Source organism: Artibeus jamaicensis, unplaced genomic scaffold (assembly GCF_021234435.1).
Source record: "Artibeus jamaicensis isolate MK-2021 breed Jamaican fruit bat unplaced genomic scaffold, CSHL_Jam_final scaffold_916, whole genome shotgun sequence".
Classification (NCBI taxonomy): domain Eukaryota; kingdom Metazoa; phylum Chordata; class Mammalia; order Chiroptera; family Phyllostomidae; genus Artibeus; species Artibeus jamaicensis.
Genome location: NW_026522059.1, coordinates 13,278,300 through 13,305,385, shown reverse-complemented (window position 1 = coordinate 13,305,385; position 27,086 = coordinate 13,278,300). Strand labels below are relative to the sequence as shown.

The 27,086-nt window shown below is 44.2% G+C and overlaps 1 protein-coding gene across 1 annotated transcript in view; it reads left to right on the top strand.

Moving 5' to 3' along the window:
• The window catches only part of DEPTOR (DEP domain containing MTOR interacting protein), a 116,690-nt gene that overhangs the window by 64,647 nt on the left and 24,957 nt on the right, over positions 1 to 27,086 (top strand). Inside the window, exons 5-8 of the mRNA XM_037166621.2 lie at positions 15,233 to 15,415; positions 17,480 to 17,614; positions 18,649 to 18,719; positions 20,443 to 20,547. Coding sequence (XP_037022516.1) covers positions 15,233 to 15,415; positions 17,480 to 17,614; positions 18,649 to 18,719; positions 20,443 to 20,547 — 494 coding nt within the window. The remainder of the gene's footprint in view (positions 1 to 15,232; positions 15,416 to 17,479; positions 17,615 to 18,648; positions 18,720 to 20,442; positions 20,548 to 27,086) is intronic.

The following is a 27,086-nucleotide window of genomic DNA, read 5'->3' as shown; positions in this document are numbered from 1 at the left end:
TCCTGGAAGTTCCTAAGCTTCTCCTCATTTTTCTGAATTCTTATTTCTTCATTCCTTTCTGATTGATCATTTTTTTCTTCCTTCTGGTTTACTCCATTGAGTTGAGTCCCAGTTTTTTTTTCATCTCTATGGGTTTCCTGTGGAATTCCATTCATTTCCCTTAATTTAGCCTTCATATGTTTCTCTAATTTATGGCTATAGTCCACCAGATCTGTGAGGAAGCTGACGACAAGTGTCTTAAACTGTGCGTCTGAGAGATTTGCTATTTCTTCGTCACTTAGATTTATCTCCGGGACTTTGAGGTCCCCCTGCGACATTTTTGGTCTGTTCTGGCCCTTTAAGTGAGAGAAGCGGCGCCTTGGAGTCCCAGGTCGCTGGGTTGTGACGCTGTATGTGGGGGGCGTGGTCAGAGCGGGGGAAAATGGCGCCGCCGCCGGTCCCCGCTCACTCCCTCCCCGCGCGTAACCGGGCACCCACAGTCAACTCGTAGTCACTCACCCGGTGGGCTGCTCACTAGGTCCAATCCTGGGTTTGGAACCCGTGCGACTGGATTCCGCGCCCGCGCCCGGGTCGTTCAAGTTCTCCTTTGTAACTCCTCAACCCGCCGCCGCCGGTTTTGCCTCTTACCGGCCGGGGCCGGAGAATTCGCTGTTTGCGGACTTCCGAAAAGTCGCGCGTCTGGGTTCTGGGTTCCGCGCCCGCGCCCGGGTCGCACGAGTTCTCCTTTGTAACTCCTCAACCCGCCGCCGCTGGTTTTGCCTCTTACCGGCCGGGGCCGGAGAATTTGCTGTTTGCGGACTTCCGAGAAGTCGCGCGTCTGGGATCCGCGCCCGCGCCCGGTTCGCACGAGTTCTCCTTTGTGACTCCTCAACCCGCCGCCGCCGGTTTTGCCTCTTACCGGCCGGGGCCGGAGAATTTGCTGTTTGCGGACTTCCGAAAAGTTCAGTTTTCCGTGTTCTGGTTGTGTCTTCTGATGCTAATATTTAGTTGTCCTTAAACTTGGTTGTGAGAGGAGGCAGGCACATCCACCTTAATCCTCCATCTTGGCGGAAGTCTCTAATTTCCCCTTTTAAAGATTTAGTCAAAGCACTTCAACAATTTCAACACTCATCAAGCCCTCTTTCTTTGTCTTTTGTTTCAGAAATATATTTATGTAACATTTTCCAACACGCAGAGCAGTTTTACACACATCTTTTTTAGTCCTCCCAGCTGCTTGAGGAGGGTTGGGACTATCCCGTTCTCCTTTAAAAGACAGGGGCTGAGACGTTCACTCCGATGGCCATGAAGAAAGAATGTGGGGGATGCAAAGGGAGCTGGGTGCCAGATCCAGACAGGAATCGCCCATCTTTCCAGTAATGAACGTCACTGACGGAGCTCAGCCTAAGCCTGGAGCATCCTCACCAAAGAAAGAAAGAGAGAGAGAGGGAAGGAAGAATGGCAGGAAGGAAGAATGGAAAAAAAAATAAAAGGCACTGATGATTGAGACTAAAATCAAAATTGTAGCTTGCCCAAGATCATAGGATATTATAGGAAAAAAATTATTCTGACACTTGTTAGTAAGGAAGGCTTTATTCAAGACAGTTGCAACAGGGTAAGGGGTTCAGTGGGTGGGAATTTATTCATAGGAGATGTCAAGGGGAGAGGAATTCTCGCTAAACTGATCTAAGAGAATTCTTGCTAAAGGCAGGTCAAGGACTTACATGTCAAAAATGGAAGATGAGGAACTTTATTAAATATCAAGTGTGCTCCGACATCCACAGCGGGGGGATTCTCACTAAGTTGATTTAGCAGAATTCTCTGCTAAGACTTGACCTTGTGGGCCCAGGTGCTGGGAACTAGTGACTAAGGGACAATTCTTTGCAGCCACCTGCAGCCAGATAAGTCAGCTCCAGCTATTTTTCTGCCTATCCAGAAAATGTAACATTTGGAGTCGAGATCTCCAAATGTTAAACTCTAGAGAGTGACTCTGATTGGCTGAGCCTGGGCCTGTGGAGCATCGTTCTCTGCGTCTCCCCCCCCCCAAATTTTTTTTTTTTTTTGGTTGGGGAAGTTCTGTTACAGCAGAGAAATGAGTGCTTAGCGGGCTAAAACAAGAGACAGATGACAGATGGCTTTTCTTACTACTGTTCATTTGATCTTCTCCCCAAATTAATGCACTCGGTATTGTTATCCCTGATCCAGATGACAACACTGAGGCATTTGCAACTGGCATAATCATTCTACGCTCCTAAATGTTAAACACTGAATAGAAAAACATGAAGCCTGGGGAGAATTTATTTTCCTAAACTAATCTCAGTGACGTTTTAAGCATAGTCTTATGTCAGCAGCTGTGAATCTCATGTAATTTTTTCTTTTACTTTCTCAATTTAGAGTTTCTGGGAATTTTCCCACTGGGCCCTCTGATATGAGTTGGCTCTGTTTTACTTTTTATTGCAGCTGAACCCAGAGCAGGAAGGGAAATGGACACAGCCAGGCCGATGTTGCAATGTAAACACAGAGGACAAGGTTGCCTGGTAAAGTCAAGGGCGCACACGTTGGCGCACAATAGGGTGTTGATTTTGGTTCAAGAAAAACCAGTCCGTAGCTGCACCCAGCCTTACCTTTTAGAACATGTGAAGGGAATGAGATATGTGTTATCTTACGTCATCTTCTAAAAAAAAGAGGTGTTATGCAGAGAGCTCAGAGGCCCTCGGTGAGCAGGGCTCTAACTGTACAAACTGTACATAGTTCTCCTTACTTGGCACCCTTATCACTCTTCACGTGTACAGAGACGGATCTCCTAGATAAGCACCAGTTTGGCTTTGAATCCTGGGCGCCTACCGACTGCTGTCTCACTTCTGACAGCCTGTCGCTCAGGGTCCCCTGCCCTACGTCATCCTCAGTTTGCCCAAATGCAAAGTAGTTACAACAGTATGAAGCAGTCTTAAAACACAACCACACCATCTATGGTTGAACGTGTGGAAGGTACGCAGACGTGTTTTAAGCACCCAGCTTGGCCTCATGTGGTCATGTGAGGACTAAGCTAGATTTCAGTGGTCGTTTTTAGCAGGACAGATAGGCCGGGGTCTCAGGTTTATTAGAACATATCAGGGTCTCCTGGGTGGAATGCACAGTTCAGACTGCTGATACTGACATGGCTTTCCCTTTATCATCCTGGTCAAAAAGCGGTGTGGTGTTACTGGGTTCTCGTTACCGATGGACATGAACTTGACCACAACCCTCAAGGCAGGGCCAGGAAGGTGGGATGAAAAGTTAAGAGACTGTCCTTTAAGACAGGAATATCAAACTCATTTTCACCGGGGGCCACATCAGCCTCATGGTTGCCTTCAAAAGGGCTGAAATAATTTCAGGACTGTATAAATGTAACTACTCCTTAACTGTTAAGGAGTTAAAATTGCATTCAGCCCTTTGAAGGCAACTGCAAGGCTGATGTGGCCCCGATGAAAATGAGTTTGACACCCCTGCTTTAAGATGAAAAACACCTCCTTTCTGTCTCCTGTCACAGGCCTTCTCTCCAGCTGTGACTTAGTGTCCTTCTTGAGTGAGCTCCTTGCGACAGCCCCTTCCCACTCAGGAGCTGGGAACTCAGGCCCCAATTCCTGGCTCCACCCCAAGTCTTCCTTGTGCTGTGACACCATTGCTGTCACAGCCATCTCGCCCTCACTGCACTGCTCTGTCTCCCAGTCCCTCCCGTTGAGATTGTCCCGCTAGGCACTCCGGCTCTGGACTCTTCCCTGTCCTATTTATCTGACTCAGTTTCTCTTGGGTGATGTGCCCACCTCGGACGGGGCGTCCGGATTATTGTTTGCATTCAGGCCTACAGTTCTTTGGAAGTGTTCTTTCCTCCTCTGCGGCTCCCTCCGCCCCTCTTCAGCCTGAAATGAAGAAACAGACTAAAGGATGTCAATACCACGGAGTGATTACTAGGTATAAAAGTGACCACATACAAACTCTCATCAGCGTGACTGTGGAACAGTATTCAGTTAAAATTTAAGGTGGAATCACATATCTGTACACACATTCTGATTACGGTTGGGAAAATATGTGTTTTCTAATATTCACAGCCAGTTCTAATCTAACTTGGAGAGTAATCTTTTTATAAAAATTAAATGTTATTTTTAAATGGACAGAATTGTAAAGGCTCTAATGTTTTCTAGCTTTTCCCCCTCAAATCCTCTCTGTCAATTTCTCTCTTCCTCGTCCTAGTGATGACATTTGACCAACCAGGAGCCCACCCCTGTCCTCTCACCTTCCATCCCAGGAAGGATCTGTATTGTTTGTTTGCCTTTCATTTTAGCCACTTCCTTGGCTGTTGACCAGGCCTCAGTCCGATTGGCAATTACCAAAGCCACCGTGCCAGTGGAGAGGGGGTGGTTGTTGGCTTTGCCCACGGGCTCACCCCTGTCTCTCCGAAGTCCTCTTCCACAATTGCTGAGAGCGTAACCCCAAACGGGGATTCCTGTGGAGTGAGAATACAGTGTGCTTCCTCCTCAAAATGAAGGAAATAGGATGGGGGCGAGAGTGTGGAAGAAAAACAGGCGGCGACAAGAGTTCTCGATCATTTAGTCATCAAGCTCAGGATAAGAATTCCTTCTTTTTTTTTTTGAAGGTTGAATAAATTTTAAACTTTTATCTTTTTTCTTTTTATCTTTATTTCTTTATTCTATTGTTTTTCAAATACAGTTGCCTCCATTTTGCCCATGTCCCCACGCCCTACCCACCCCAGCCTTCCTGACAATAGAACCCAAAATGCTACGCATAAGGGGGTGGACTCCTTTGTTGCTTAGCTGGTCTGTTCCCCTGGGATTACCAGTCTCTAGACAGGAATTCCTATGGAAATATGATATAAACCACAAATGGAATCCATGTTTCTAGCTTCACATTTTCCAATGACCATAACAATAACAGCAGAAAAAGGTAAAATCAATGTTAACATATTTCAACTCACTCTCTCTAAACTGTTACCATTTCAGAATGTAAGCAACAGGAAAAACCCCAGTCAGCTGTTGTGCGCTCTTTGCTGTGTGTTCAGTCTTCAAAATTCAGCGTGTAGTTTACACTTAACCTCTCATCTCTGCTCGGACCTTGTGGGGTCCCTAGTTCCTCATCTGTAAAGTGGGAATAATTGTAACAGCTCTCCCCTTGTGCTGCTGTGAGGACTCCATAATACAGAGTCATGCAGTGCTGCTCAGCACAGGGCACAGAGGATCGCTCAATAAATGTTAGCTGATTATTGCCATTGTTATCATTGTCATCGCCATCCCCGTCATCAGATGCCTTGGTCGGGCAGAGCTTAATATAAGTTGGATGACCTCATCCATTGCTGATCTTAAACAGTAGCTTATACACACTCTGTGCTGAATATATACTCGTTACATAAACCAACACTGAAGTGCTTTAATTAGGCCCTTGGATGCACACCAATTCCAAAAGATCTAGAATAGAGTTGCAGGGTTCTTTATTTAAATTATGTATCCGAGGTATTCCATTTGCGAGACAGCACATTTGTGCTTAGAGCTCTCTGCACCACGAGTCTGGCGTCTGAAGAAACATACCGTGCTCTGAATTTTACCACCAACAGTAAAGGTTCTGGTCTTTGGAATGTACTTGCTATTACTTAATGATGCAAAGAGAAGAATAAAACATAATTTGACTTTCCTTCTCTTCTTACCTTTACATTTCTAAACCTGTATAGTCAAAATGTTGTGTTTTGATTTTCTTCCTTCCTGCTATCTTTTGAACGTGTAATTATTTTCACTTTTCACTTACAGTTGACATACAATATTATATTAATCTCAGGTACATAGCGGTGATTAGACATTATATAACTTCCGAAGTGCTCACCCCCACAAGTCTACTACCCCTCTGGCACCGCACATGGTTATTACAACGTTATCGACTATATTCCCCATGCTGTACTTTGCATCCCTGCTTGCTATCTTTACTAAGGTTACTTTGAATCATCTTTCCGCTTTTCTTTCTCTTCCTGTCTACTCCCTTCAATCCATTAAATAAGTGTAATTACGTTCTAACTTTGTGAGTGAGAAGCGTTTTGTTCTAGTAATATCAGTTAATAGGATTTTATACCTTAGAAACAATTTCCTGCTTTCATATCCTCTTCTTAATGCTGTCAGTGCTCAGGAAATAATTATTTTTGTTCTCTGACTCACTGTTGTTACTGCCTTTTGAAGAGATTCGTGTCCCAGGCCCTTGTCCTTATGTGGCGTAGGCATTCAAACTCAATTGCTTAATGGCCTCGAATCGAGGACTTCTGCTGCTTTGGGAAACAGGGTTCTTTCAGTTCCTGCCCCCCATTAGGCTGGTTTAGATGAGTAATTATGGGCTTAAGTGTGGCTCAGATTTTCTTTGAAAAATAGCCTTAACCTGCTGTTGTAGTTAATTCTCTATTCATGTTTTCCACCCAAGATTAAAAAACATGATGCTAATATTTTTCAGTCTTGATGATTTTTTCCATATGCTGAATACTCAATGATATCTAATGCTTGCACTGTGGAAGAACTTGGACGTAGCAGGAGCAGGGAGGCAGAAGCAGGCACATCCATCCCAGGATGCGTGAAATAACTGACAACTTTGATGATGTTGGCAGGAATGTGGCAACATGTTCACATGCACGATTTAATTGCCTTTTTAGAAGCACTAAGTCTGAGGACGAGGTTGGAGTTTGGTGGTCCTCGTAAGTAATGTCAGTAGGTCCTAAGTGGTCCTTCTTGGAGGAGATGCAGGGATCAGAAAGAGATAAAGAAAGTGAGAGGAAAGGAAGCAAGTGGTAGCAGAGAGTGACATCCATGGTGGCCCAGAATGATCCTCCGGCCACTGTTGATCACTGAGTGAACTGGTGGGCTGCACCCACCTCTGCTGCCGTGGGATGTAGTGACGACGAGAGTCTAATCGTGGCAGCTAGTGAGGGTCTTTCGTCTTTAAGGGGACCTGGGAGACCTGTTGGCTCTGACAGTGGTTTGCAGCTGTAGTCATGGCCTCATCCTTGCTGACCTTTCTTCTTCCTCTTTACAATAGTCATTATCCTTATTCCCCTGTCTGTTTAAGCCTTCATTTTACTCTGCTGAATTGCTTCTGTGATTCCCAGATCCAAGACCACCCTTTAAAAAGTTTCGATGACGTGCCACCCAAGGAACTGTTGATGTCTGAATGTTCTCTTCCCCAAGCCCGCCCCAGCCTTATCACACTGTTGGATTCGGTTCCCTTGTTTTCACGCTGCCTGTTGTGGTGTGTCATTGGCCAGCAGACATTTCAAGGATGGATCAAAGTATGTGACCTTCCTCCCTCCAACTAGATCAGTAGCTTTAAATGTCTTTCATACTCAGCCAAGCTCGCAGGGCTCAGGATGATAAGTTTTCATTCTTGGACTATATGTGCGAGTGGAGCAGAAGCCAATTTCTCCCCCTTTTAGATAATCAGCTTAAAAAAATTGTGTCTGCTAAAAATCAACCTAATAATTTATAAGGGGAAAAAATGTAACTACTTTATCCATAAGAAGATTATATCTCAACTGCATCACTTTTTGGAGGTGGGGGGGGAAGCATTTCCCTCATGCTTTCTGGACAGTAAAGACATATGGTGATTAAGGATCTGTTTTCATTTACCGAATATCAACAACATTGTGAGTTTAGTGCTTCTAGAGCCTCTGTTTTTCCTAAGCAATGAAATCCTCTCCTATTTACATTCTTTAGCTTTTTGGCTGCATCTGCATTTCCTCCTATTTTATGTCTCATTGAATATCAAGCCAAGCCCCTAGAGAATTCCCCCAGCGCAACAGAGAAGGCTTGGAAAGTCCCAGAAATTATAAATTGGACGAGTACAAAATTGTCAGTTTTCAGTTACAGTTGATGATAAGAGTATATAACTACTAGAAAGAGTAATAGTTACTGAATGTCAGCTTTGAACACTGTCTCTTATTTATGCCTTCCTGCTTAGAGTTTAGTATTCTCAGGGAACAGGGAATGAAATTTGTTACATTATATATGTCACAACCTTTACTACAATATAAACGTCCTGTCTAGCATTGAGATCAGGGGAAGGAAGAATTGGAACAACCGAAATTTACAGACAGCAATTACTGTTCTCCGTAATTTTCATTTCCTTTTCTTTAATTCCCTAACCCCCTCTCCCAGCTCTTAGGGTTTTTTTTATGTTTTATAAAGACCCAGTGGCCTGTGTGACAAAGGATTTTTGTATTTGTGTGGAGATGTTGAAGTGTAGAAAGAATCGACTCTTCTCTCTTTGGAATATAAACTGTATGTCATTTAGCTGTTTAATTCTTGAGACTCTACACATATAATTTATGCTATATATATAAAAAGAAATCTTTGGCTTCCTGAACACAGTTACTTCCTCAAATTCCTTTGACTTGTGAGATGTAAATATCTCTAGTGGGACACTTGCCAGACTTGATCTGGATGTCTGGTTAAGATTTCATATTTTTCATGAGTGAAGAGGTGACGGAAATACTGGTGGGAGGTGGACAAAGTGTTTTTTACAAGGGCAGGAGAGAAATGGGTTCTGTGTGGGACCTTCAATGGCCAAAGGCTGAAGTCAATCTTTAGGAGCCTGCAAACACTAAAGACACTGTATATCAGGCATCATTTTGAATCTCTTCCATAAATTATCCCATTCACAGCAAAACTATGCAAAAAAATATTGAGCCTTACAATGGTTAGTACGTTGCCCCCCCCCCCCCCCCCCCACCCACCCCAAAAAACCAGCTAGTAAAAGTGGCGGAACTGGAATCAAACTGAGGTAGGCTGACTCTAGAACCTTTGCCTTCCATTGCATGACTTTATTTTCTAAACATGTAGGCATAAGAGAGTTTTCAATAAAGTCCCAACTCAGTTGGTTTGTTCTTGCTTGTGTGAAACAAAGTCTCTTGTAGCAGATTTTGGTGCTGACCAGCTTTCGGAAGGATGAGCCAAAGAAAGTATCACAGTCCAGTCGTAACGCTAACACAGACAGCTGGCACATGCGCGCTGAGCAGGTGCTCCGATTGCTGACTCGAGGAGTGGAGGTTGGGTGTGACTGATGGATGTCTGCCTGCACTCTTCCAACCTTTGTGACTCTGGTTATCTGGGTTACACCCATGGCTGGGTTCACACACAAAGCAGATATTGAAGCTCAGTGTTCAGGTCATTACACTTTCCATGAGAGGGTGGAAAATGAACACTCTTTTAAAACAAAATAACTTGTTGACAACAGCGTAGGTAACACAGACAGGTGTCACTTCTCTAATCCAAGAGGAGAACTTGACTCCATCTGTGCCACCCACACAGCTGGAGGACAAACACACGGAGACCCTTGTTTCAGCGCGTGGCTGCTCCCAGGCACTAAAACCTAAATAAACCCTTGAAAAGGGAAGCGAGGCGTTAAGTGCAGCACCTCATAAAATCGAGTCCCCATAAACCAAATGGCAGTCTGTCACCGCTAGATGGTAACTGTTAAAACAACAGTGGCGGTAAAATAATACAGGTACAGATTTACTTCACTTTTAAAATGCAATTTTATTTTTATTAAAATATAGTTAATATAAAATATGACATTAATTTCAGGGGTACAACACTGATATTCAGAATGTATACCCGTAATACAGTCATCACCACCATGAGTCTAGGAGCCACCTGCCGTAAAGGTGCTAATTGTTGAGTTTTTATAGTCCGCTGGGCAGTGTGCTTAACAAATGCAGTCTGCTACTTCTGGTCCTTGTTTTCTCTTGTTCGATCGTCTGCACCGTCAGAGGCAATGTGCTGTGTAAAGGCTATTTCTATTTAATTCTTGTATGTTATTTCAGATGGTGTTTACTCTGTGAGCTATCAGTGGTGCAGAGCCGGGGGCGGGGAATGAAGAAAGGGTGTGAATGAAACGCTCGCTGGGTAGGTGGTTAAAGTCTGGGGAGATTAAATTAGTAGTCAGATTTCCACCTGGATTAAAAATGTTCAAAGTACTTTTATGTGTTATGGAATTTGTTTGGATTCAGAATGCTTTTCCTGCATTGGTTCATGCCAGAGCTAATGTTTTGTGTGCTTTACTGTGCAAAGGGAAAACAGTAGGTATTAATAAATGTATTTAGAGCTATGTATTTTCAGGTGATAATTTAAGATACAGTTGCCAGAGTCAATTTTTAAAAATCACAAAAACCCCAGAAAAGTTGCCAGAAATAAAAAATTATCTAGGAAATTTTATTATAGTCGTATTGGATGTAGCGATGTGGTAAATTTATGTAAACATTTGACTTTCCACAAAAGAGCTATTTGTAGATACTGTATTAAAATGTAACTGGCTCATCTTTGGTCCAGGGTGCCTTCCTCATCTACTGAGTCCAATAACATGTCCCTTACTAAGAACATGCAGAGTTCTACCAGTGAGTTGAGTGGCGACTTGGCAGCCAACATTCTTCATTTAGCCAAAGGGACTATGAATCATTTAAAGACTATGAAACACTGATATGAACATTATACTCAGCATGGTTCTCTTTTAGTAAGGACCCCCTTTCTGAAGCTCTGATATTCATCTAACCAGGAAAGTTATTAACTAGTAAACATGGGTGATACATACAATTTACAATCCTAGATTGCATTTGCTGGTGTTGACTGAGAAGGGAAATTGTTTGCGAAATACCCAAGGAGGCTGTTGAATCGGTTAGCATTACTGATTTATTCATAAAGGAGTTAATATGATACTTATTTTCCTAGTAGTTTATAGAATTTTGAATTTCACGGTCCAAAAATTTTTTTCCCAAGAATGGATACTTAGAAAGAAACTGTTTTTACTGTCGTTTCATAAAACACTGGACAAGAAAAGTACCTAGCATGTAGTCCAGCTAACTCAATAAATGTTAGTTGAACAAATGGATGAATGAATGAACAACAAAAAAGTTGTGATGATATAATTCCAGAAGGAAGCCTTTAAATAGAATGTGCTTAGTTATGGAAACAAAAACCCAAAATGCCTTGTCCTTAATGTTCCAATTACCCCCTGCCCCAGCAAACTCTTTTTCTTTTTTAAAAGACTTCATTTTTTTTAGAGAGAAGGAAAGGGAGGGAGAACGAGAGGGAGAGAAACATTGTTCCTACTCACCCCCACCAGCAGGGATTTGGCCCACAACCCAGGCATGGGCCCTGACCGGGAATCGGACTGGTGACCTTTCATTTGCAGGATGGCCCCCGAGCCACTTAGCCACATCCGTGAGGGCTCTGGCAAACTCCTCGGGACCTACCATTAGCCCACAGATTGGCTTGGGGGGAACTGCTGTACAGACTAGCAACTAAAAAGTTCAAAGTGAGCTGTATTCTGGACGCGCTGCTTATTCCTCCAGCCACCCACCATGATGATTCCTTCTAGCCGTTCACTGCACACCTTCAGTCTGGGGTTTGCGGATGCCCCAGTGGTCCAGACGCAGTCTGGACTGCCAAGCCGAGTGACCTAGCTGGGGAAGAGGTGCTTCCCTGCCATCAAATCCCACCCTCATATTAACCAACAATGTGGGTCACAGGAAGACTGCCTATGACTAAGTGTGCGAGTGGCAGAAAGAAAAAATAAAGATAAAAATTGTGGTACATTTACACAATGGAATTCTGTGCAGCAGAGAGAAAGAAGGAGCTACTACCCTTTGCAACAACATGGATGGAACTGGAAAGCATTATGTTGAGTGAAATAGGCCAGGCATTGAAAGACAAATACCATATGATCTCACCTTTAACAGGAAGCTAAATAACAAAATAAACAAGCAAATAGAATAAAAACAAAGACACTGAAATAGAGAACAAGTGGGCAATGACCAGAGGGGAGAGGGAAGGAAATTTAAGGGGGAAAAAGGGGAGGGATTTTGAGTAACAAGTATGAAAGACACAGGGATGAGGACTGGGGGGGAGGAAATGGGAGGGAGGTGGGGGGATGGGGCAGTGGGGGCTGAGATGGGAGAAATAGACAAAAAACTGTACTTGAAAAATAACTAAATAAAATTAAAAAAAAGAAGCTGAATAGATAAATGGAAGGAGTCTTTTAGGCAATCTGAATAGCATGTTCAAAGGCAATAAAGTATGTTTTTCACATTAAATAAATAAATAAATAAAGATAAATTCTATGGTGAACCTGGGAGTGAGTGTTAGATAACTTTTTATTCTAACTTTTGAGTCTTTTCCAATCTCTTGGGGCCTATGTTTCTAGGTAAACATATTTTTTTGGGGGGGGTTCAGAAGCCTTCATTGTGTGGCCTTGGGCAAGTTGCTAAACTAACTGAGGTTCAGTTTTTGCACTGTAAAATGAAAATAATAGTAATATCTACGCAACAGAGTTGTGAGGAAACTATAATATTTATAAAGTGTTTAGTACAGTGGCAAGCAGTGAGCTCCTAGCTTCCTTATTATGACTGTACTTCAGCAGAGTGGGCTAGACAAGGCAATCCGCGGGCACTCCAGCGTTCACGAAGCATTGTCGGGCTGAGGTGACAGTGCCCCTGCCACAGAAATCAGGGGAAAACTGCACCTGTGATCACCCGAGATGTGCTACAGGCAGATGGAAAGGATATCTGACTTGGTGTCCAGAGCTGGGTGCTAACAGTGCCTGTCCCAGTAACCAGCTGGCGTATTGTCCCAGACCCTGCAACTGTAAGACAGAGGAGGCCAAACCAGCCTTTCCACCCGAAGGAATCTTTGTTCTGTTGCCTCTTACCTTCTCACGCTTTGGATCTAATTATTGATTTAGGTTTTTCCTCTGTGCTGTCAAACAAGCTTCTTATACGTGTGCACTTATTTTCCAGTTAATGACAATTTTTGATGAATCCTGATTCACCCACAGGTGAATTGCTATAGCACTTTACATAGGATTTCCTTTAGACACTTGAAATTTCTGTCTTGTACTACAGGTACACATGAGCATGTCTTTCTCTGCTAGACTTTAAGCTTATTGAGAGCGAGAATATGTTGTATCACTAACTTCTCTTAGCATTTCTAGCTCGCACAAGAATGATGATTTATTTTTTACATGATTGGCCTCTAGGTGTTCTTAGTATAAATGATTGAGAAGGTGTCAATATTTTAGTACCGGAAAAAAAGGTGGAATATGTATCTCTCCATCAAGTTTGGTAATTGCCACCCCTGGTTTTTGTTCAACATAAGTACATGGGCAGATGGAAAGATATATAGTTCTATTTTATTTAAGGCAGGGAGCTCTTTTGTATTTTCCAGTTTTTAAAACGGAACATGTAAAATTTTGTGATTAGAAAGGTAAGATATTTCTATAGACTGGGACTGGATTTAAATGCACTAATAAACTCTACCCGCCCCCCCACTTCCATTTCATCCCCCACATTTAAGCTCTACCTGAAGAACATGGATGAGACACTCAGTCACAGGTGTACATTTATGAAGTGTTGCTGTTTGGCCACTTCATACAGAGCCCACTTCTCTTCATGTTTCTGTAAAGAACTGTTTTAGAAATTGATATTTTAAAATGCATTTAGAATGGTTTATTTGACACAACACCAAAAGCACAAGTGACAAAAGGAAAAATAAATTTAAAAAAGTAAAAATAGAGAAGTAGACATCACCAGGATTAAAAAACCTCTGTGCCTCAGAGGATGCCAGCAAGAAAGTGAAAAGACAGCTTACAGAATGGGAGAAAATATTTGGAAACAACTTACCCAAAAAAGGCTCGAATGTAAAATACATAAAGACCCTGGGTGGTGTGGCTCAGTGGATTGAGCGCTAGGCTGTGAACCAAAGGGTCCAAGTGCCAGAGCAGCCCCGCCCAGGCTCGCTCCCATTGCCTCTTCCATCCCCTGACTTCCCAGTGAGACGAAGCAGCACCCCCCCCCAGGTCTTCTGTTGCTTCTTTTATCCTAAGCCCTTCCTTGTTTCACTTCCCCAACATTTTCATTTGTTTTCTAAAAAGTAAATATACAGATAGGAGATAAATATATGAAAAGATTGCTCAACATCATATGTCGTTAGGGAACTTGCAAAAATCTGAATGATACATCACTACACACCTATTAGAATGGCCCAAATCCCAAACACTGATGACGCCAAATCTGGAGAGGAGGCAGGGCAGCAGGAACTCCACTCCTGTGGAAGAGGGGGGGCACAAAGTGGCACAGCCACATTGGAAGACAGTTTGGCAGTTTCTTGTAAAACTAAACAGACTCTTGCCATATGATCCTGCATTCATGCTCCTTGGTATTTGCCCAAAGTATTTGAAAACTTATGTTCACACCAAAGTCTGCACATGGATATTTATAGCAGCTTTATTTATATTTACAAAACTTGGAAGCAACCAAGATGTCCTTCAGTAGGTGAATTGGTAAATAAACCATGACACATCCCGGCGATAGTATATTATTCAGTGCTAAAAAGAAATGAGCTGTCAAGCCATGAAAAGACATGGAGGAACCTTAAAGGCATGTTACCAAGTAAAAGAAGCCAATATGAAAAGGCCTCTATAAAAGGTCGACTACATGAAATTCTGGAAAAGACAAAACTATGAAGACAATAAAAAGGTCAGTGGTTGCCCAAGTTAGGGAGGATAGAGTGATGAATAGGCAGGGCATGGGGGATTTTTTGGACAGTGATATTATTCTGCACGTAATACTATAACAGTAGACACATGTCATTCATCAGAATGTATTGAGTGTATGTATAACACCAAAGACGAGCCCCACTGTAAACTATGGACCCTGAGTGATGATGGTGTGTCAGTGTAGTTTCATCAGTTGTAACTAAGTGTAACAGTCTTGATACTCGACAGTAGGGGAGGTGGTGTGGCGGGGGGGCAGGGGCAGAAAGTGTATGAGGATTCTTTGTGCTTTCTGCTCACTTTTGCTGTGAACCTACAACTTCTTTAAAAAATAAAATCTATTAAATCCCTCTGAGGTGATTTCCACAGTGCAGATACCCCTCCCGATTTTTATCCACCACCCGTGGGTATGGCAACAGGCCCTTCCTTGTCTCCACCCCCCCCCCACCAGACTCCATGTGGCTTCTTCTTTATATTCATAGTTGTAGAACTTCTGTTCAGGAAGATTTCAGGTGGTTCTGAATGCTGCTTGTTGTGTAGCTTGTTTGTATTGAATATTTCTGACGCAGCTGTGGAGGGATGGGAATAGCACATTTACTGTCATCTTTTGGCCTCTGGTGGCTGGAGTTTTCTAGTTGCAGTGCTTGGTGGCCAGGACGCCAGATAGTCCTCATCTGTCAATTCTTCTCCCCAGTGTCCAACAAGCACCCGTTCGTGGACAGCAATCTTCTCTACCAGTTCAGAATGAACTTCCGGCGGAGGCGGAGGCTCATGGAGCTGCTCAATGAGAAGTCCCCCTCCCAGGAAACACATGACAGTCCCTTCTGCTTGAGGAAGCAGAGCCATGACAATCGGAAGTCTACCAGTTTCATGTCAGGTAGGCTGGTTCCACAATCCATTTGATTGCACGCTTTTGGTTTTTGACAGATAGTACAGTAAGAACTCCCCTTTGTGAAATTCTGTTCTCTGGCAAATTTTATTTATTCATAACCAAAAAGTATGCAGAAGAAAAAAAACCACAACCAGATTGTTCCCAAGGCGTCAAATCAGAGATCATGCAGTCTGTTAGAAAATTCTGCATTTGAATCATAGAAGACTTCCTAAGCTCTCACTCCTACCTCACTTATTTACTTTTCATTTATAAATAATTGTTATCATTGGTTATCCAGTGTTCTAAATCACAGCATTGAAAAGCTATATATTTTAAGGATAAAGACTTTTGAGGGTGTATGTAACTAAAAGGCAACTGAGGTCAACCCATTATGAAAGGGTGACATGGAACAAAGAGAAACTATGACAAGCAAATGCAGGGGCTCACAAGGCACAGTAGCCTGAACGTTACCTGTCGGGTCTGGCAGTCTCATCCTGACAATTGACCTTGACAGGGACAATGGTAACTGATGTTCCCCAAGACGACTGCACTCGTTCAGAGGAGGTAAACTCAATGTGTCACTCTGTGTAAGAGGCTGAGGTGCTTCAAGGGGCATCTTAGCTCCTCTGTAAACTTGGCATTGGCTGTGGTTGGCCTAAGGTCTGGAAGCTCTGGGCTAAACCTGAGGGCAAAGTGACCATGGGTGTCTTGGTTACATGCAGGAAGTGACGGTGAGAACACTCATGACTCTATTGAGAATTTCCTGTGCCCCGTCACTGAGTCAAGCTTGGCTGCATGAACTTTCTCATTTAATTCTCACAACTACTTGAAGAGGAAAGACTTTTTCTTCTGTGGAGAACATTCCTCTGCAGAAACTATTCAGATGATCCAGAAAGAAGACTTGGCACAAATGCCTCAAAGTCGCAATAAGATCAGGACCATGTTAACTGTGTTTTTCGATTGAGAAGGTGTTGCCCATCGCGTGTACACACCTCCAAGTCAAACAATAAGGAGTGCGACCTCGATGTTCTTTGTTGAGAGATGCAATATGCTGAAAATGGCCATAGCTGTGGGAAATGGGTGACTGACAGCTTCATCATGACAACGCACCCACTCACACATCACATCTTGTTTTTTGGTGAAATATCAATTGACCCAGGTGACTCAGGCCCCCTGCAGCCCAGATTTCCTGCCCTGTGACTTCTGGCTTTTCCCCAAAACTAAAATTACCTTTGAAAGGGAAGTGATTTCAGACTGTCAGTGAGATTCAGGAAAATATGACGGGGCAATTGATGGCGATTCCAGCAAAGGATTTTGTTGAGTGTTTTGAACAGTGGAAGGGATGCTGGTAGAACTATGTGAGGTCCCAAGGTGCCTACTTTGAAAGGGAGTGATACATCATTATCCTCTGTACAAAGTTTCTTGTGTCTTGTATCTTCTTCAATTAATACCTCAATTTTTCGTAGCACATGGTTGGATACTCTCTAGACAGACCTTGTACACCTGGCTCCCCTCCCCCTTGTGGAGAGCCAGCCAACTTGATGGCAGAAAGACCCAGATCAGATCACTGAAGCCTCTGACTCACATCCCTTCAAAGCCTATATATGTACTGTGTATTTTAATCTCCTTGTCCATTGCCCTGGGTGATTCATGATTTCATATGAAATCAGGTAACGCTTATTAATATTCTAATTCATTAAGTGTATAGCCAGCACTTAATTTACTTCCTACCAGGGACTGCTCAGCACAGGCTTAGTGGTTCTTGAAATAAGGTTTTATGTCACTGAATACTTGTACCTACACTATGGAATCCACTCCTTGCACCAATCCTGAGATGGCATTATTCCCACTGTACAGCTGGGAAAATTGAGGCTCCCAGAATGAAAGGGAATAGCCTCACATTGTGCAATTGGTGAGCGGCAGAGTTGCTACTCAAACCCTTGCTTTTCTAGCTCTGCAGTCAGACTCCTTTTTCTGGCACTGGTGACTTTCCTCACCAGGCCTCGCAGCTGAAAGCCCGCAGGCTCTAGGGGCCCTCGCACTCAGTGCCCCTGTGCTTTGCACCCGCAGTCAGCCCCAGCAAGGAGATCAAGATCGTGTCTGCGGTGAGGAGGAGCAGCATGAGCAGCTGTGGCAGCAGTGGCTACTTCAGCAGCAGCCCCACGCTCAGCAGCAGCCCCCCTGTGCTCTGCAACCCCAAGTCTGGTGAGTGGCCGAAACATAGCCCCCCTTTCTGACTGTGACCCTGGGGGACTTGGGCAGATGTGCAGGCTGGGTTTCCTGGGAAGCAGATTCTCAGACGGAGGGAGACCAGTGTGTGGGGATCTTATTACCACGTGTCCTTGGGGTCAAGACCTATTGACTGGAAGGGAGGGACGTGTGGGGTTGGCAGTGGAGGACTGAGCTGCAAGCAGTCTCAATGAAGGCCCCCAGGGGAGCTCCGGAGTTGGGATGGCCCTTCAGAGTAGTCCAGATTTGGAGCGAGGTGGCATGGCCTTTGTACCCTCGTGTCGAACAGTCATTAGGTGTTGGCTGTCCCTGGGAGGAGGGCGTGACCTTGAGCAGGAGAGAGAGTTGCAAAGACAGCTGAGGGCATGGGCAGTCTGAGAGCTGTCAGCCGTTAGCAGTCCCAGCAGCCGGTCAGTCCTGAAGCTGGGTCTCAGCAGAACGTCAGTTCTCCACACAGCAGGGGAAGTAGGATTTCCCAGCCTGCAGCTGAGGCAGACGTCTGTGGGGCCCCACACCCCTAAGGAAGAAGCATGGTCTACGTGAACCCAACTCTACCTGGAATTGACCCTTGGTGCCTGATGGCTTCACACTCTGCTCATCAACCTCTATGGCCTTTACACTCCAGAAAAAAATCTAGGCACAACGATTGTTGATGAACTTGAACTTAAGAAGCAATCCTTCTTTGACTTAGTTAGTCTTTCGGCTTCATAGGAACCTGTAACCCATTGGTCCTACCAACTTGTCACTGCCCTCTTGCTTTCTTTACCCTGCTTCATTGCCTCTTTTCCGTAGCTCTGTAAGTTAGGGTCAGGCTCACTTATGTCCACTAATATTGTCTGTCTCTACTACACTGGAGTATAAACTGTGAGGTGGGGGACCTTCCCCGCTTTCATTCACTGGTGGTCACATGTGAGCATTCGGTAAAATATCTGCTGAATGAATGAACGAGTGAATGAATGAATGGACAAGGACTCAGAAGGGGCCACCTTGACACTGTGTCTGCCTTACAGTGTTAAAGAGACCCGTCACTTCTGAGGAACTCCTGACGCCCGGAGCCCCGTATGCAAGGAAGACATTCACGGTAGGCTCGTTACTGGGTTTTTCTCCTGTGCTGCATGTCATTGTGTCCATGTGTATTTCACAGACGGACTTCAAGAATCTCTAAATTTTCCTTTTGTTTTGGCGTAATTATAATAGTGGACTTTCTTGACCCTTGGGCACTAGACTACTTTAGGATTTGACATGTATTATTAGTGTAGCATTTTAAACTCCTTTTGATGTGTCCTTAAAAACAATTTCTGTTGTGTACTTACTATAATATAATGACAGCTTTTAGGTCAAATGGTAGTACAAATACTGTCCACAATTTCTTCTGTGTTACAGTTAAGTCTAAACATTGTTAAGACATGAAGAGAGCCTTTAGGCAGAGAAAGAAAACTGGGATGCATTGTTCTCCCAGAAGGTGTAGTGCTTTTGACCGTGTTAGCAGGCCTTGAGTTATATAAGCAAGCACCTGATTGGTGGGGCGGGGCGCACCACACACCTGTGAGCACCTCCTGCCCCTTCTTGGAGGTCCTTCAGCCGTCCTCCCACGCCTACCAGCCCCCTGGGTTTCTTCAGACAGACTCCAAGTGCCCCGCTTGACAGCGCCTCACCCACCCTCCTTCCCCTGGCCTCTTTCTTCAGTCTTTTCACTTCTCCATCGACCTCCTGTTTCAAACACTTCTCCTCTTCTCTTATTTTATTGACTCAAGAAGAAAAAAAATCTTGGCACACTCATTCACACGACAGGCATTGGTCAAAGACCACTTCCCACTGTGAGCACTGACGGTGCCAGCCACAGCCAGTCTACGTGAAAACACACTGCTAACCCATCTGCCTCGGGGGGAAAGGTAAACTGTGCACTTGGAGGTGAATTTAGGTGTAAGGCACTAGTAACAGCAAACCCTAAAGCCAGTCAAGTGCCCGAAAGTCTTTTTGAGAATGTCCACAAAGTTTGCATTCATTTCCCTGCCTGTCCCTCAGTCTCCAGAATTCAAGAGACAGTTCATTGTATTTTTTGGTTTTCAATTTCAGTGCCAGTATTGCTAGGAATTGATCGTGAATGTGTTTCATCTGTATTTCAAAGACTGTCTGGCAGCTGGCCCGGACCGGAACTGCCGTTTCTAAGAATGATTCTACAGGAAAAGGCACCTTTAGTTGCAGACAAGTCTTGGACCAGCCTCTATGTGTAAATTGTGAACTTTGTGTAATTTTTCACTTTTTTGTTGGTAGAGAAAACTGTGTTTCAAGAAAGCCATGACTCTTCATATTTCTCACCGGTTAGTAATTTAAATAGTTACTTTAGACTTCAGCGAAGTGGCAGGATCATGAAGTATCAATGTATCATTTGAATTTAGGGGGAAAGAGCAAACTCAACAGAAATTGGATCTGGAGAGAAGGTTCCCACGTGTGTTTAAGGCCTTCTGCACTTAGCATTTGACTCTGATACTAAGTTGCAGAACAGCCCAAGAGGTCCTCTGCCAGTTATTTATTGAGTAGTGCCCTCACAGAAGGGGCTTCTTTCTGCTGCACAAGGGTTTCTTGACCACATTTCCCACAGAGAGATGCCTGTGTTTATGGTGGAAGCAAAGTGCCCCTTCTGCTCCCTGACAGCGCAGACACGAAGCAGAGAAGAGATGTGTCAGGGTGTGCACTTAATCCTGGGCTGGTGCTCTCTCTCTCCCTCTCTCTCTCTCTCTCTGGACAACAGGCAAACTGCCAGGGCCTGTCTGCGGATGGCTAATTGTGGTTTTCCTCTCCAGATCGTGGGTGACGCTGTCGGCTGGGGCTTCGTGGTGCGAGGAAGCAAGCCCTGCCACATCCAGGCTGTGGACCCCAGTGGCCCCGCAGCCGCGGCAGGAATGAAGGTACCTCTGACACAGCAGTGTCTGAAAACCTCTCGCTTTATTTTATCATTGGTGCCATCTACCCTTTCTCACCCTAAGTGTTCAGTCCCATTTGGTCAAGTTTCCTTTTCCCTTTCTGAATGGGGCTGAAATGGGGCCAAGAGCATACGACCCAGCAGTGAGGGCGAAAAGTTTTCCTGTCCCTCCAACGGAGCGTTCTTGGTCTCCAAACCTCCCTTGGTTTTTCACATCTCTTCCCTTCACCAACACTGAGCATGAAAAAAGAGTTTCTTTTGGCTCGAATCTTATATAGTAACTATACTGTTCTATACGAAGCATATCCCCATGGGGTTGGTGCAGCCAGCAGAGTGCGCCCGACCACAGAAGCAGTGAAGAGTGAGAAAAAGAACACACAAAATCTGGAATTTAAAAGAACTCGAGATTCGCATTCTGGTTGCGCTGGTCACTAGCTCACTGACTTTGAATGAGTTCCTAACATCTCAGAGCCTGTGTTGTCCTCTCTGGAACGATAACCACATTCTTCTGCAGCTCTAGGTGTTAAATGTGTAGAAACACTTGATGAAGTACAAAGAATGACACAAACATAGAAAAAAATGGAATGAATTGTGTGAGACTGGAAAAATAACTTTCGTGTATTTTTAATACTAAAGTAGTGTATACATAGTTGAGAAAATTTGGAAAAGACAGACAAGCAGAAAAGGAAAAGGTAATTGCTTGTAATCTTTCCTAACTCAGAGACAAGCACTGTTAACACATAAGCAGCTTTATTGAAGTGTAATTGACATACAGTAAAGTGTAGCATGGTTAGCATTTTAATTTACGTGCTTCCAAACTTCTTATATGAATGTATGCATATAAGAAGTATGCATATATGCATACTTCTTATATATATGCATATATATATGCTTATATATATGCATATATACACATATATATGCATATATGCATACTTATATATATGCACATATGAATGTATGCATATATATACATGAATGTATATATATGTGTATGTGTATGTACACAAACATGTACTATACATCTTTACACACACACAAATTGCTTTTATTTATGCCAAAATGTGATACAAGAGGATGTTGACCGCATTCATTTTCTGCTCCAAAACACTTTTTGTCTAGCATAGTTTTTTTTCTTTTTTCTGTCATCTGTAAGACATTCCACGGAGGACATTTATCTCATGCTTATCTGGGACCACAGAGGGATTCAGAAGGCTTGAAGGCTGCAGATTCTTCCCCAGTGCATGTCTTCACTATTTTTATCCTCCACCATCAACCCTTTTCCTAGAGCACCAGGCGTGACTTGGGTCTGCACAGCTCTGATTTCCAGCACCTTCCCTCTGGCATTGCTGTATTTACTGGAACAGAGAGGCAAGAGCAGAACTGCCTCATGGGAGAGCAGAGCACAGGTTACCGTCGGTCTGGGGGATGAATGCTGGTGTGATTCGAGGTGACTCTGCACCCCTCCACACACCCCGAGTCAAACACCTCCTTCATACACGGAGGCCTCGTTTCCCCAGGTCCTGCGCTCTGGGCAACTTCCAGAAGCCTTGTTGGCCAAGGTGGTCTGTCTCAGAGGCTCTTCCTACGTCCTGGGCTCTGCCATGGGCTCAGCACCAAAGGAACCCAGAGCAGGAAAGTTGGCCAGGAGCATCCGGGGGTTTGTATCTGTGCCGATGCTGATTTCTTCATTTTCTAATGGAACTCTTGGCTGTGGGAAGAGTTTTCTGTTTTATTTCCATGGTAAAGTACCTAGGATAAGTGATTTTGGCTGAGTGCATTAGTCCTGAGCATGCACTCGCTTGCCGTGGGGCCTTGATTTAGGCTTGTTTCCTTTGGGGGAAAGCAAGGGATTGATATTGCAGCTACAGACCTTGTTTTGCTTGGTCAATGTATTACATTGATTTTAGTGCATCCTTATTGACTTAATAAGTTAATTAACTTATTAACTAAATCAATAAGTTAATCCTGATTAATTAACACATATACCTGATTTGGGCATTGTCAACTGATCCATTAGTTAACTCCTTAAGGTAACGTACTCTGATAGGTGGGTAACCTGGCATAATTTTTTCCAACTGCATAACCTCATGTTTCGTGTGGTTTGTATCCTTAGTTTCCCAGGGTGTGCACGCACGGTAGTTTTCATATGTCGTAGAGCAGCGCAGAATTCACGAGAGCCGTGTTTCCAAAACTGCCGCTCAGCGCTCTGGTCCCACAGAATATCCCATCCTGAGGTTCTGTGATCAAAACGGTTTTAAGCTACTGTACACTTTACTTTTCTCTTGGAAATTCAGAGAGTCCATTAGCATATTATGAATTTGGTTATATCCCGCAGAGAAAAAACTGTTTATATTGCCCATCACAACATCTTATCATTTAATAGAAACACACCAGTGGCATCTTAAGGTCGTTAAGACACAGCACCCTATGTAACTGTTCTAAGGACCTGCTCTTGGTTGAACTCTGTATTGGAATGAATAGATAGGTCGAGACATGGGTACGATTTTGAATTGTACTATTGGTTAAGTCAAAATGACAGGGAATATCATGCCCTTCTATGGACGTAACCTGTGTGTATTCATTCAAGGTGCCCAGTACATTATATTCTCATAGAAAACACAGAACAAAGTATTTCCAGTTTTGCCACACGTGTTGGTTATAGAGTAACTCCATTCACATGAAAAGCCATGTGTATAATCCGATACTAGAGGTGGCTTCCAGTGACCTCCCACTCCCACACGGCCTTGCGTGGAACACTGCAGGGTGGTGCGTGTGGTTGTGGTGGGTGGGGACATGGGCGCCGGCCCTAAGGAGTGTGCCCTGACCCGCCAGTGATTGAGCTGCTTGGTCTGGCTGCTAGTAATTGTCCAAAATTCTGGCCAGAGGCTTCCTCTTAGCACCTCTGACTGGCAAGAGTTGGCCCGGGGTAGTGCCAGGGGCCCCACTTCGCCTTTGCCGCTCTCTGTGCTGCATGCTGAGGCCGTGGCCCCGGCTGTCTCATGCTTCCCGGCGGCAGAGCCTGCGGGTGGCCCTTGGGGGCCTCGGCCTTCAGCAGAGTTTTTATACTTTCCCCGTGGCTGCGTCACTTCTCTGCTTTCTCATGTGCACCATTTCTCTCTCTTTATTCCACCTATTTACGGGGGTGGGGGAGTTTTAAGATGTGGGCCACCAGTATGTGGAGAGCACAGGCCTCAGACTGAGGAGACGAGGTGCCATTTCCCCCTGTGAACACTTCTAGGCCTTTCTATGCCCAAAGGAGAGCTCTGTGCCTGGTTGAAATGGATCCCTTAGCCTGTGAGGAGGGGAGACCCTCAGGTACCTGTTGAAATTTAGGTCTGTAGAAAGGCTAGAAGAACTCTACAGAAAATGGGTCTTTAAGGAGAGTGATAAGGTATATCACAATTCTTTTCTGGACTGGACTAGAGAAATCTGTGACCTTTGTGCCCAGACCATCTGACCCCCATGCACCCAGCACAGTTCGTGCCTGCGGCCTCCACACAGCTGACCTAGGCTTGCGGGGGCCGGGCGGGCAGCTGAGCCGCAGGACGGGCTTGCTGAGATGCGGGCGGCTGTGGAGAGCAGGGACGGTTCCAACCTGACGTCAGTTGTCAGTGGAATTGAGTGTAGGTGTTTTGATCAAATACTAGACTTTTGCACTGTTTCAAGCTTGTGTGAAAATTGTGCCTTCACTGTTTTTCCTCTTTCCTTCGATGACTTTTCCTCTTCATCAGTTAGGAGAGTATTTGTTCCGAGAGACCAAAAAGGAGGCCGATGTCACAAGAGGCTCCAAATTATAACCTGATCTTTACTAGTGTCTGAATCCAGACCCACATAAAAGAGAGAGCAATTGATTCATTACAGCTTTTTAAAACAAGTTAATGTATCGTTTCATAATCCTGTCCTCCCCTCCCATGCTCATAAAACAACGGCTGTCATTGAAATTCTCATCATCTTGAGCCATCATCTTTGGATTTGGAGTCATTCTTATTGAATGACTTTTACTTTAAGGTTCTTTTACTTTAAAAAATGATGAACTGTATAAACCTCCAGTATAGAGACACCTCACTGGTGTCACAACTAGAATGCAGAAGGCAACATGGGAAGAACCAAAAGTTGAGTCAGCCCATGCAGTGTATTTGTATCTAGAAGAGGGTGGTTCTCTCTGGCAGGTCTCCACCCATCCTTTAGGAATTGTAGCCCAGTAGCTTCTGGTCCAGGGAGGCGAGAGGAGAAGGAACTAGACTGTATTGAGTGTCTTCTGCTTGCCTCACTCTGCATCGTGCCGGGCCCTTTCCTTACATGAATTCATTTAATGTCAGCATCTAAACACTGAAATCTTGGGGGAAGAAACCTGTTTCAGAAGGTGGAATTCTATTGCTTACCTTCTTTCTGCTTTGAAAGGGAAAAAATTTCTTCCAAAGATGTTCCACAGGCTACAGTTTAATGACTGTCACTAAAACATGGCTTTGTATCACACTCTTTAACAACATCTACTATTCTTTCTTTTTTTAAAAAAAATTGCATTCATTCTAAACCCGTTTCTGGACCACATTACCCTAACTTTATTTTACATGACCTTCCAGTAGCTATTCTTCTGTTTAATGGAGGCAGATTTTTTTTTTAATTTCACAAATAGATCATCGGGCCTCTGTCTGCCCCTCAAGCAAGTCTAATTGAGTGACTCTGGCACTTAAAATCCTCTAATAGCTTCTATTTACAATAAGTTCCAGACTCTTTCTATGGCCTACAGAGTCCTGGATCTGGGCGCTGGCGGCCATTACCTTATCCACTGCCCTGTTTTGCTTCTAGGACCGTGGGCCTTGTCCCCTGAGGCTGGACAACTGGCCCTATTGTTGTGATTCAAGTCTCAGATTACTCATCAATTTTTCAGGGAAGCCTTCCTTAAATACCCTTTGATGTTCTCCCCATCTTCCTCCAGGGACTCTTTATCATAAGCCCATTTGATTTTTTTAAAAGCCTACTATTTATCAGAATCTGATGTTAGTACTTAGATGTTCAGTATCTATCTATCTCCAGTAGCTCCATAAATGGAGAGACTTTGCCCTGATGACTGTATTCCCAGAATTTAGCAGGATTCCTGGCATTTAGTGTAAGTGTTAGACACGAATTTGGTGAGTGATCTGATGAATGGGTGTTTCTACAGAAAGGCCAAGGAATTCACTCCGTGAACATCTGCGTGGTGTCCCCGCATATTTCACACACATCATCTCTTATTCTTCTTACAGCTCTTGGAGGTGAGGGTGGTGGGTAGTGTCCTCCTTACTTCGTAAATGAGGAGACCAAAACCCAGTTCATATCTTCCCCAAGATCACCCAGCTTGAAAATGTCAACACTAGATTCAAATGTGGTCTCTACCCCAAGCCCTGACGATGCTTCCTTTTGCATTATTTTGAAACAAACAAAAGAAAAAACCCACAAGGCAGAGGTCAGTAGATGATAAATTCCAACCAAACCTTAAACCCCTTGGAAACAGTTCAGGGAATGACTTTTCATGTCTCTCAAGGGAGAATTTGTGTCCAATTCAAAAGGCATTGTTAGGGCATTGGCCAAAAGGCATTGGTCACCTGGTCACCTGTGCTGGCTCGAAGAAGGTCAAATAAATAATTTTTAGTCATGGCCCAGCCCCTTACTTGGGTCAGGACTAGAATTTACAGGTCATCCAAGTGAAAGATGCAAAATATTCAGTTTTGTTAATTTAGCCAAATGCTTGTCAGAGTCAACCATTTGGCCTTTAGACCGGGAAGGAATCTGAGCCACACTTACAAATAAGGAACGAAAGATAATCCTTGCTTTTTTCTGGGAAGTTTATTTTTTCTGGTGGGAATAATTAAATCCTGTGAGAAACAGCATTCGAGTGTTCACACAACCCCCCGCCAAGTCTCGGAGGGACTTCAGAGTCCTGGCCCCTTTTCTTGTTTCCTGCCGAGATGAATTGATGGATGTGGCCTCACGGGGCCTCTTTTCTCTCTTTGTTTCTTTGCACATTGATACAAAAACAGAATTACCCGAGTCAGAGTGAGAAATTAGTGGTCACTGTGTTCCTTTCCTCCCCTTTCAAAATTTTTACTCCTCATAGAGAGGAAAAGTGTCAAAATCTTGCTTTTGGTCTTTCCTCCCCATGGTGACAAACCTGTGTATTTTATGGGCTTTCTTTCCTGAGCCAAGAGAGCCCACAGTGGGTGAATCATCTTAAATTTCTAGTTCATTTAGCCAAGACAGCTTAGGCACTGGAATGGCAAGTTGTGGGGTGATGACCAGCACAAATGAAAGCGAAGATGCGTTCGGTGATGTTTTGAACGTAGTCCCTCTCCAGTTGACTTCAGGGGAGCCATCCGTGGGGACACAGGGGCTGCCTTCTGCAGTGTGACACGTCCCTGTCTAATGGTGGCGGCATCGTTTCTCAGTCGACTAAAAGGTAGGGTCTGTGTTCCTTTGCTCACCGTTGGGCACGGCTGGGAGTGGGGAGAGGGCCGCCCTGCCCGTGGGGGCTGTGCCAGCACA